This window comes from Gossypium raimondii, chromosome 5 (genome assembly GCF_025698545.1).
Source record: "Gossypium raimondii isolate GPD5lz chromosome 5, ASM2569854v1, whole genome shotgun sequence".
NCBI classification, from domain to species: Eukaryota; Viridiplantae; Streptophyta; class Magnoliopsida; order Malvales; family Malvaceae; genus Gossypium; species Gossypium raimondii.
Genome location: NC_068569.1, coordinates 26127894 through 26139101, shown reverse-complemented (window position 1 = coordinate 26139101; position 11208 = coordinate 26127894). Strand labels below are relative to the sequence as shown.

Sequence of the window (11208 nt, the reverse complement as noted above, 5' to 3'; positions counted from 1 at the left end):
ATCCTTAAAAATTACGATTAATAATAAACTCGATGTCTTTTTTAATGTTTAACTATTATATTTAAAGTGATTGATTTATATGAAAAGTGCGAATCTAAAGTCAATATCTAATATAATAAAGAAACAAAGTTAAAAAACATGTATTTTATTTTGAAAATGAGCATTTAAAATTATTATTTTCCACATTGCATACTAGTTAAAATCTATTTGACATACTCAAAAATAATTTTATTTTTTTAAATGTATATTTAAAATAGTTGAGCTACACTTTAATTTGAAGGTTTATAATTTACTATGAAAAGGGTTATGATTTAAGGATAATGTTCTTTCTTTTTCTTGCACAACTTTCAGTTTTGTATTTTATATGATATGATTTAGAGCTACGTGTTGGAAATCGAGTTCAACACTTGTCACAAAATCTAAAGCTGATTTGAATTTTTTATTTAAATATTGTTGAACAATTAAAACGAAAATCAATGGGTTGGTCGGTTTAATTATCAATCTAGATGTTACAATATTTGTGAATTTTTTTATTTAGTCATACCTATAAATTTAACAAAATAATTTTAACAAAGTTAACAACTAGACGTGCATTTTAAATTCAAAAATAGAGAAATTAAATTATTTGAAATAAAAATAAAAGGTCTAAATTCCAAACTTATCAAGAATACAGAGACTTCAATCTATTTTAACAAATAATAATATTATGGGCAAAAACAAAAATCAAGATTTGTCCATGCACAAAAATAATAGGGCCGTACTCTTTCAAATTCTTTAGTATTTGGAACTATGATACTCAAAAATTGGTGAAAAAACTAAATTAAATAACTTGGGTTTTATCTAAATAAAATAATTATTTAGGCATAGTGGTGGAAGACCTTTATTCATAAGTCTATATATACACAAAATCTACATATCAAATTTAAAGAAGCAATCCCACATTCTAGGAATAAGCTGTAAACTTATTCACGAGTCTATATGCACATATCTCATTTCCCTTTATATCCCACATTACTTAAGAAAACAAAAGAAATGAGACTTTGGGTTTATATAAAAGTCTGTTTTGTAAATTATATTTCCATATTAATAGGTGGCACAAAAAAAATAGTATTGTCATTCTTAGTGTTGGATGTGGCAAAGCGCAAGGAAAAAACACCTCCAGTTAGATTTTCTTTTCTGGGTTTTCCTTAAAAATAACATCAACTGGACTTGTTTAAGTAAAATTGGCTCATTTCTATAAATTTTAACAAAGTGGTCTATTTCCGTTATTTTAAAAAAAATGGGTCCTTTTTTATAATTCAGTCCAATACTTACATGAAGAAAAACAATATAATTATTTTTAATATCTAGACTACTATATATGAAATGAAGGCGCAAAGCCTTCCACAATCGACGCCAACAATGGACACTTGTAAACTTCTTTTGACACGAGTACAATGGGTAAATTTCAATTCCAAACCTTTTAATTTTAATCTATATATTTTGCTCAAATTGAAGATTTAATCTATATATTTTAATTTTAACATAATTTGGTACCTCAATTTTTATAATGTCATTAGTCTAAATACTTTATTCGAATTAAAATGATTATATGAATATTTAAGAACGCTAACACCGTTAAAATATTTTATTAAATTTAGATACAATGTTATTTTTGTTACATGAATATCAAGTGAGGTTTTATTTATTTATTTATTTTAAAATTTCGGACCAATAAATTTAATAAAAAATATAACAATATTAACTAATGGATCTCAATTTTAAATTTAAAAAGTAAAGGGATTAAAATTCTATTTTATAGAAATTAAATTTTAAAATTATAATATTTAAAATGTTACTGTATTATTTAATAAATAAATAAATATCTCAAAAGGAGATGTGAGTGAGAATCTTATTAAGAAAAAGAAAATAAAAATGATTTTGTTAGATTTTTTTATTAATCCAAAAACTCTAGAAAATTCCCAAATGACAGACAACGAAAAACCGAGTCATTCAGAAAAGGCGGTGAGTCGGTGGCCGCCGCCTCTTTCTTCATTTTATTTTTAAACTAATTAATATTTAATTTAATAAATAATAAAATGGAAGAAATAGGAAATTAAGTTGAGATTTTATTTTAAAAATAGTATTGTCTTTTTAATAAGTTTGAAAATAAATATATTAAAGGAAACAAAAATTCTTGCTTTGATGTTACGTTGGCATAAAGCAAAAGCTCATTCCCACCATTTCCCTTTTTATCTAAAACAACAAAAAGAGAAAAACTGACAGAACAAAAAAAAGCAGCCATTAATCTCCATCCATTCTATTCAAGAAACTGATTTTTCCTTTCACTCATTTCCCAAAAGCTTGAATTTTCCGATCTGGGTAGGGTCGATGGCAGAATTGGACAGTAGCAGCACCAGCTCATCATCGGGGTCCACGTTCTTCAATCGCTCCTTCACGATGCACGCAAATACAGCTGAACCCGATGCCCCCAAAGTTCATCTTCTTCTCAACAACCCATCGTCTCTTAATCGAGCAGCTTCCATTTCCAAAATTTACAATTCAATCGATTCAGTCAAAGGTAAAGTCAAAAAGCTTTGCAATTTATTCGAGTCCGCGAAATCTTCATCAACCAGTACAGAACTTTCCCCTAAAGTTGTTTTAAGACCCGCGAAATCAATCGGGTATTCATCATCGTTTTCTTCGAGTTTTAATAACCCATTGATAAGATTACCCGGAACTGAAGATCGGATCGTTGTCTATTTAACTAGTTTACGAGGGATTAGAAGGACTTACGAAGATTGTTATGCTGTTAGGATGATATTTAGAGGATTTAGAGTTTGGGTTGATGAAAGGGATGTTTCCATGGATTCAGCTTATAAGAAAGAGTTGCAAAGCGTTTTGAGAAAGAAGAACCCGAGTTTGCCTCAGGTTTTTATAAAGGGAAAGTATGTTGGTGGTGCTGATGTGATTAAAAGCATGTTTGAAGTTGGGGAATTGGCTAAGATTCTTGAGGATTTTCCAAGGATACAACAGCCTGGGCTTGTTTGTGATTGTTGTGGGGATGTCAGGTTTGTGCCTTGTGGGAATTGTAGTGGGAGTCGAAAAGTGTTCGACGAAGACGAAGGGTTGCTTAAGAGATGCTTGGAATGCAATGAAAACGGCTTGATCCGGTGCCCCAATTGCTGTTCTTAACACTTTGATTGCTGCTGCCTGCAGGATGTTAAGGTATATATACATAATGAGCTTGGTTTTTTTTTTCGATTGTCGAGGTATATGAATGATGGTCTGATGTGTTTTGTATGAACCATTTCATTAGCATTCTGATGATCGTTTGTTGACGACGATATTAGTGTCATCATGTAATCGAAATGCCGTATTTGGTTTGGCATTCGAATTGTGAAGGAGATCGTTTAGTTCTCCTATTCTAGATGTTGCTGTAAATATTTATTTAGTGCTATCTTAATGTAATGCACTTGGGTGTGTTGCAAGTGAGAGATTGTGAGAATAGACTAAAATTTATGCTTATAGACTTATGGTCCTGAATTCACTTTGTAATCGAAGAAACTTCAGTGCCAATATATTAAAATTCATTCCTTGGTACCCATTGTGGCAATGATTTCTGGTTTGTTGTTATCTTAATGGAAGTGTTGACAGTATGCAAAATTTGGTTTGAGTATTGAGTGCATATGTGGTTCCCAATTTCTGCAAATGTCAACTATCTACTTTAGAGAATGAATTGAACTGATATCTACTTTGTCCCAATTTCTATCAGGATTTAGAGAGATGTTTTAAATGATGGATTATTTTAGGTTGTGTTATTCGGATTCAGTATATGGATGTCTTTCTACTATGAATACGTCCATAAATGTTGGCAAATTACAAGTGGATGATGAAGAATGCTATCTCTGTTTTTTTTTATTTGTTTAAGAGTCATGAGTTACATGAGAAGTGCTAACTGGGTTTCTGCTGGTCAATGATGTATTTTTCTTTAAATTTTGCTGTAAGTCAATTCCAATTAGCTGTTCTAGTTTCCGGTTTTTGATTTTTTTTTTTTTTATTACTTTGGACTCTTCAATTCTTTGGAAATACTATCTTTTATAACTTCTTAAAAAATTAAAAAGGGTTAATGTACTACTTGCCTCCAAAATTGCATCTAATTATCACTTTGACACTTAAAAGAATTATTTTATCAATTTGGTACTTGAAGTTCCAAATTTGTGATATATGTTACCTCCAGCCGGCAGGCTCCTAGTGTGCCGCATCATTCAATTCATGTTTTCTCTATAAATTGTCACGTTTTTTAAAAAAAAAAAAAGAAGGAAGATGACAATCAAAGGAGATTCAAGAATCTTGGAGGAATATTGGGTAGAGGGGAGGGAGATCGACGATGGAGAGAAAAGGGGAAAAAAGAAAGTACATTTCTATTCATACAACTTGTGAGTTGTATTGATACAAGTTTGTGTGCAATACTTTTAATGGTTAGAAATTGTTCCAACATTTATAACGGTCACAATTTTTTCTCATGTTATATATACACATGAAGAACATTTCGAGACTTTAAGATACGTGAGATGAACATAAGTATAGAAACTCTTTATTTTCTTTATTTTCTCTTGTACATATTTATTGAGAGTTTATTGTGATATATTTTCTCTCTTAAATCTTTATATTTAGAGTTTCAATTTGTAAATATATATTTACTAGAGGTTTATTGTTAATTTGCTCATTTCACTCTGTTGTAAAAAGCATACTTCAGGTTTTTGAGTTATAAAACCTTAAATAGGTTGTAAAAGTTTCTAGTTGAGCAACAAAAGTTAGAAAATTTTAGTTAAGGACCATAAAAGTTATATATTTTCTTTAAAGGTAATAATTCAAGTATAGTAAATCAGGAAGTTCTTAATTGAGGTATACTAAAGTAATAGAGGTAGGCGATTGGGGTCAAACAACTAAAAATCGAATTGTTAAAAGCTTTAATTTCCTTTCCTTAATATTTAGAAATACTTATAGGAATTTTAAACTACCAATTCACCTCTTTATGATATTCTAGGACTAAAATTTTAAATAAAAAATCATTAAAATATAGAAAATAACACAAAATAATATAGATATAGTACTTTATATTAATAGTGAGAATTTTATTTTCTTGAATTCTTGCTTTCAATTTTTTCAAAAAATCATAAAAATTTTACTCAAAGCTTGTCACTTAAAATTTTAAAAATAATTATAATCTCAATTCTATAAAATAAAAAAATAATAAACTATTCTTACTTAAAAATTATTCAAATGATTTCCTTAATTTCATTTGAATCAATTAAAAAGTTAAAATATTAAATAATTACAGACTAAATGTATTTCAAATGAAAAATAATCTCGACTTCGCATTTTAACTCTAAAAATTTTTACTTATAACCAACTTATAATTATTTAAATTTTAAAAAATCAAATAAAAAAAAGTGAACGGCTTTTTATTAAATTTAATTCAACAAAGAATTTTAATTATTTGGTAGTTATTATTATTCTTTTCAAAATTGAAACTAAATCACTATAATTTAACCTAACATTTTATCAATTTACTAAACTGTTACTAACACATAATACCTTATAGAAGAAACAATTTATCATTTAACTCTATATTCTTCTAATTTATTAAAACATTTTTAGATTTTTCTGAATTTATTTATATTTTTGTATTTTTTAAAAGAAAGTTTTTTTATAAATTTTCATATTACTTTTTCTGATTTGTTAAAACGTTTTGATAACTTCTATGAATTTGTTTGACAATTTTTGTATTTTTGCTTTTTCTTTGTATTTTATGTATTTCTTTTCAAAAAAATTTTTTAATTTCTGGAAATTTTATATATTTTTCTGATTTTTAAAAAATAGATTTTTTGTTAATTTTTCTATTTTTTATTTTTTCAAATTTTAATTTATTTCAAGAAAATAGCAATTAGGTTATGTGGCGTGTTCCCAGCGTACCACATCATCTTTTTTAACACGGTTAATTGGCGGAGTAAAGTGATAAAAAGAAAAAAAGAAAAAAAAAAGCTGAAAACTTCATGTACCAAAATGATGATTGGGTACAACTTTGGAGGCAAAAACTACATTAACCCAATAAAAAAAAAAGAAAGATATATGTATTGGACAATTTGCAGTCAAATCCAAGTAAATTAAAATTTTGAAATTTCACCTAAATTCTTCCCAAATTATTTGGATCCATTTGTTGCATTGGAGTTTTTTTAGGGTAAAACTTTATATAGAAAACAAGAAAATAAGAAGAAGAGGCGAGGAAGAAGATTAAGATGGAAATATTGTTACAGGGTTGAAGCCAACTTTCTGGATCTGGATACCAAATCGTTCATGTACATCACTTCAAATTTTCAAAATGGGTTTTTTCCTAATTTACCATCTCAGAATATTTCCGACCGCTATTGAGTAAGCGGAACGCATTCGAGTTCAATCTCTAATATCCCTCTCTCCACATTTTGTAGCCTAAATGAGATTTCCTGTTTAACTTTCCCATCTGCTAAGTTTATGATACCATCTTTTAGGAAGTTGTTGTCCCTGTTCGCCAGGCATTTCCCCAGCTGCATCGATTCATGAATCTCCGACTTCTCGTAGGCTTTTGCCGCTGCGACCAGCGGTTGAATGTCGATCTCCGCATCCCCCATAAAGTCATCGGTCGTGAATGTATCTTTATCGTACACGATCTGCATACAAAACTCGGATATCGTTTTACGAAATCCCGGACAAATAAATTTCACATTTTCCTTTTCCTTTTTAAGAATCAAACTCACCACTCTCAAAGGAGGAATGTTTTCCGGAATCGACAACATTAAGCTTTCATTCCAGACTGGGTTTAGGTTGTTCTTTATGACGCGAGTCCTCACCGACTGCAAAATATGGAAATACAATGCACTCAGAATACTACCATGAAATGCTGACGAGTCTTTGAAGATCATATCTCCATACTATCAAAGTAAATTAAAATAAAACGAGAATATTAGTGAGAAAAAGAGGCATACTTGATGACCCAAGGCAAGAATGACGTAGGGATCGCTAGAGAGCATATCCCGGACGGCTAGATTGGTGCCTTTCACCACATTCACTTTAATCAGCCCAACAAATTCAACCATACCTGCCTATAAACAGGACATTTATGGAAAAATAAAATAACATTCAGTAACACACTTCAATAATAAAAGAAACTATGTTACGTTGAAAATTTTATATGTCCTAAATAAATACGTTGAAATATGGATGTCAAAAATGGATCTTACAAGCAAAATGAAAAGTCAAAGCAATGTATCCAAAAAACCAAAATAGTTACCAATGAGTTGCTCTTCTTACTAATCTTCAGGTGATCACTATCTTTTCTTCCCCAGCTGTTTCTAAATCTGTGCCCGATTCGATGTCTGCTTTGTTTCTCACTGTGTTTTTTCTCATTAAGAAGAGGGTAGCCGGGAGGAAGTGGTAACGTAGACGATGGAGTCCGATGATGCGGCTGAAGGCGGCAGCTCGTGTGTTCGCCTTCCAAGAATTGCTGCATCTCATATTTTCTCCTGAGCATAAGAAATAGAATACTGAGAAAAAATAGGATTTGAAAAATTAAAAAATAAAATACCGAAATTTTAATTTGGCATAATTACTTAATGAAATCAGAGCGTTCTTCAATGGATGAATCTGGTCTGGGTTTTTTGAGGTTATTAGGAAGGAAAGCTTCATACTTATTGTTTACAACAATATTGCCTCCCAAGTTTACTAGACCATCAACTTGGTCTTCCGTCCATTCATCTAGCTTCACTGATAAAACCTAGCACAATTGCTTATCAAATTAGACAATTAATGGATAAAACGGTATGGATATGATCCTCTTAAAACCATATAAATGCATTCAATATATCCATGTCAAACATATATCTACATCAAACACTCGTCCAAGTAACATAGATTCAGCATGGGCGCTTCTATTTGTGTTTGCATGTGTGCATGAGACAATCAAAGAACTATAATCATAATACTATACCAAGTATTGGGGAAATCAATGATCAAGAAGTGATTGAATAGGATATTTGGCACTACATTGCTTTGATTCATTTTTCCTAAGTATCCGTGTAATCGATATCTTTAGGTTAAATAAATTCAAGATATCTTGAGAAACGTTTATATTATTTGACATCAAGAGTAAATGAGAAATACGGTACCAGTTTAACACAAATATACTCAATTTTTTCATATATTCGAAGGATCATAACTTATATTTGAATATGTGTTAAATACAAATACTTAAAATAAAAAAAGAATTGAGAAACATGGTAATAACATCAGTTACTTGAAAACTTCATTTAAGTGGAGTAGGAGAATCTTAGAACCATACCTTTGATATATGCGATCCAAGGCTTCTATGAACTCCAGAGCATTTGATACAAATAAATACTCCAATACTTAAAGATCTGATATGCAGAAAAGAAGAATATAGTCAAAAACAAGGGCAATGCTAATTTGATATGCTAAATTTAAGCACCAAAAAAAAAGCAAAAACTGTGGAAAAGGGGAAAATTTATCTATATATTAAACTATATACTCATTTTTTTTCCCTTCACAAAAGAAGAAACAAGCAATATCTATGTTACTCGGATTCAAATATCAATGTCGGATATGGATATGTACATGTGGGGAAGCTTTTTGGACAATGATATCTTCGTACACATATTGGGCATGAGCGCAAAACATGAATGTTTCAAGAATGTGTGTACAAACTCACTCCTGAAGCTCAACAAAGAAATGGTTGTCTTTGCTTCGAGTAAATTGTTTATTTGGAAGAAAAAGGGACCATATGTTTTCAGGATTTTGACACCTTGCCTTAGAGGCATAGATTGAGGTATCCGACATAGATATGGTGATATGATCCTTAAACGATTTTTCAAATATACAGGAAAACTTAAATTCTACTTTTAATTACGTTGATCCTTCAAGAACCCTCCAATATATGAAAACCTTATAAAAAGAATAAATATCCTCGTATCGAACGCATACTCAAATCTGAGAAACATAACCTAGAAACGAACAAATATAGAAAAGAAAACACTGTAATAAGTGAGAAAGATGAGATAATTACACCCATTTAGGATCCGGGGATCCGCAATCTGCACAAACACGATTCCCAGTGTCTTCCAACAGTCTCTCCAGCCTGGCTTGTGGACCTGTTCAATGAATAATACAAGTTAAAAATGAAGAAAACATTCTAAGTAAAAAGCATCAATGTCATACGATATTCATATCCGACACTAGTACTCAAATCTATGTGTTAGATGGACACGGTACTTCAAATAAAAAATGAGTCAAAAGGGATGATACCGAAGGATCTCCATGTTTCTTTTCTGAGAAGCCAAGATGTAGTGTCTGAATCACTAGGTCGTTCCCACCGTGGTGTGTCTGAACATAATAGATCGTACAAACAAGACCCTGATCCTACAAATCCAACATAATCAAATTAACCTAACATATTCTTACAAGACATAAACTTTTGGAAAACATGTAACCAAACTGTAAATTAGTGGAATCACTATCTTGGTACAGGGATATCATCCTCTAAAAAGACCTTCTAAATACACGGAAATCTCGAGAAATTTGAACATACCTATATCGAACACATACCAATATCAAACACCTTCTTTAATTTTTTTAGGTTTCTTTATGTATTTAGGGGATCATTAAAAATTAGATTCTCATACACGTATATCAAAAACAAATATCAAAGACGAATCTTTTAAAAGAAATAAAAAGTCATGACAAAATAACTTTCAGGATGACATAGGAAGTTCAATACAAGATGATAAACAAGCAATTAATCACAAGCTAACAAGTTTGCAATACATAAAAATATATAAAAGGGACTCTTTCTTAGGTACAACTCGTCAAAATCGATCTAAAATAGCAAATAACCATCAATAGACCAAGGTGATTGATGATTATGTTATTATGGCTCTTTACTTTTTCGAATTATTTGTTTTATATTCATATGCACATGTGTATAATCCTCCAACGAATTTCCAAATACATGAAAATTTATGTTACCGATACATTCATTGCATAATCATTCATGGAAGAAAATATTTATATATAAAAAAAAACGACAGTCTTTTATTCTGTAAATCGTTTGTGTAAATGAAAAATTACCAGAAGGAGGCGTGGGATCAGATTTTTCGTACTGGGTAGACATCTCCAGCTTCCAAATTGAAGACCTAATCATTAATCATTAATCACTCTTCTTATTTGGATACTCCCAATTGTTAGCTCCTTAATCTGCATTTAAATTACATAAAACATCCATTAAACAAATAAAACAAAAACCCAACAATTTGAATTCAAGAAACAATTCTTACATTCTAAACATTTTGGGTTCTTCATGCGGATGACGAACGAACCATTGACTGCATTGAAATTACATTAGCATTCATTAATCAATAAATAAAACCCAATCATTTGAATTCAGAAAAACAACTCTTACTTTCTAAATAGTTTGGGTTCCGAATTAAAAAAATGAGATCATTTGAATGAAGAATGAAACCCTTGATCAAATTCTCCTCTGCATCAAAAATATTGTTGAACAGTAAAAGGAAAAATTCTAAAGGAAATCAAAATATTCATGTTAAAATCGAGAAAAGAAGAAGGAACACAAAACTACAGCTAAAAACAAGAATTAAAAAGGTTGTTCTACATTGTTGGGGAAAAAACAAATGTCTATGGAAGATTTGCACTGGCATTCGAGAGGTTAAGCAACTGGAAAAAGAATACAATTTTTTCTAATTTGTCAGAAAAAGTGGTCATAATTTGTTTAATTACTTTCTTTTTCGATATTTTTATTAAATTTAATAATAGAATGTGGAGAATAATAGCCTCCAGACGCCAACAATTCTGGGAGTTAATTAAAGCTCGTTGGTTTCTTACCAGACGCCACAAATGCAAGAGAACCTCATTGTTCTACGCGCGTATCTAGCACGTGATCGCACTCGCTCACTTTTGTCTTTTTCCATTTTTAAAAAATAACATATGGTAACGGCTTTGAAATATGTTTTTATTTTTGGGATAAGTGAACATTTAGTTACTAAATTTAACTCTTTTTTTTAATTTAATCCCTAAACTTTTTTTCTCTGCCTTTATTTTTTAATTTAGTTCCTGCAATGATATGGCACTTTGTGTTGCATCATCACCTAAATATTTTATTAA

General features: G+C 30.2%; 2 protein-coding genes across 3 annotated transcripts; one reads left to right on the top strand and one right to left on the bottom strand.

Annotated features, from left to right (window-relative positions):
* The first annotated feature begins 2197 nt into the window (after positions 1–2197).
* LOC105770598 (uncharacterized protein At5g39865) lies at positions 2198–3586 on the top strand. Its single transcript, XM_052630742.1, has one exon. The coding sequence runs from the start codon at positions 2371–2373 to the stop codon at positions 3172–3174; it is 804 nt and encodes a 267-aa protein (XP_052486702.1). The 5' UTR covers positions 2198–2370; the 3' UTR covers positions 3175–3586.
* Positions 3587–6251: 2665 nt separating this feature from the next.
* LOC105770500 (probable ADP-ribosylation factor GTPase-activating protein AGD11) lies at positions 6252–10885 on the bottom strand. Of its 2 annotated transcripts, XM_052630753.1 has the most exons (12): positions 10700–10883; positions 10490–10567; positions 10365–10412; positions 10159–10284; positions 9337–9450; positions 9098–9182; positions 8357–8432; positions 7629–7792; positions 7310–7541; positions 7005–7121; positions 6777–6872; positions 6252–6689 (listed from the first exon to the last, which is right to left on the bottom strand). In XM_052630753.1, exons 4-12 carry the CDS (start codon positions 10229–10231, stop codon positions 6408–6410), a joined length of 1239 nt encoding a protein of 412 aa, XP_052486713.1. In that variant the 5' UTR covers positions 10232–10284; positions 10365–10412; positions 10490–10567; positions 10700–10883; the 3' UTR covers positions 6252–6407. The 2 variants fall into 2 exon arrangements, with proteins under 2 accessions (XP_052486713.1, XP_052486714.1); XM_052630754.1 differs by having other exon boundaries at positions 7707–7792; positions 10490–10885.
* Positions 10886–11208: the final 323 nt, after the last annotated feature.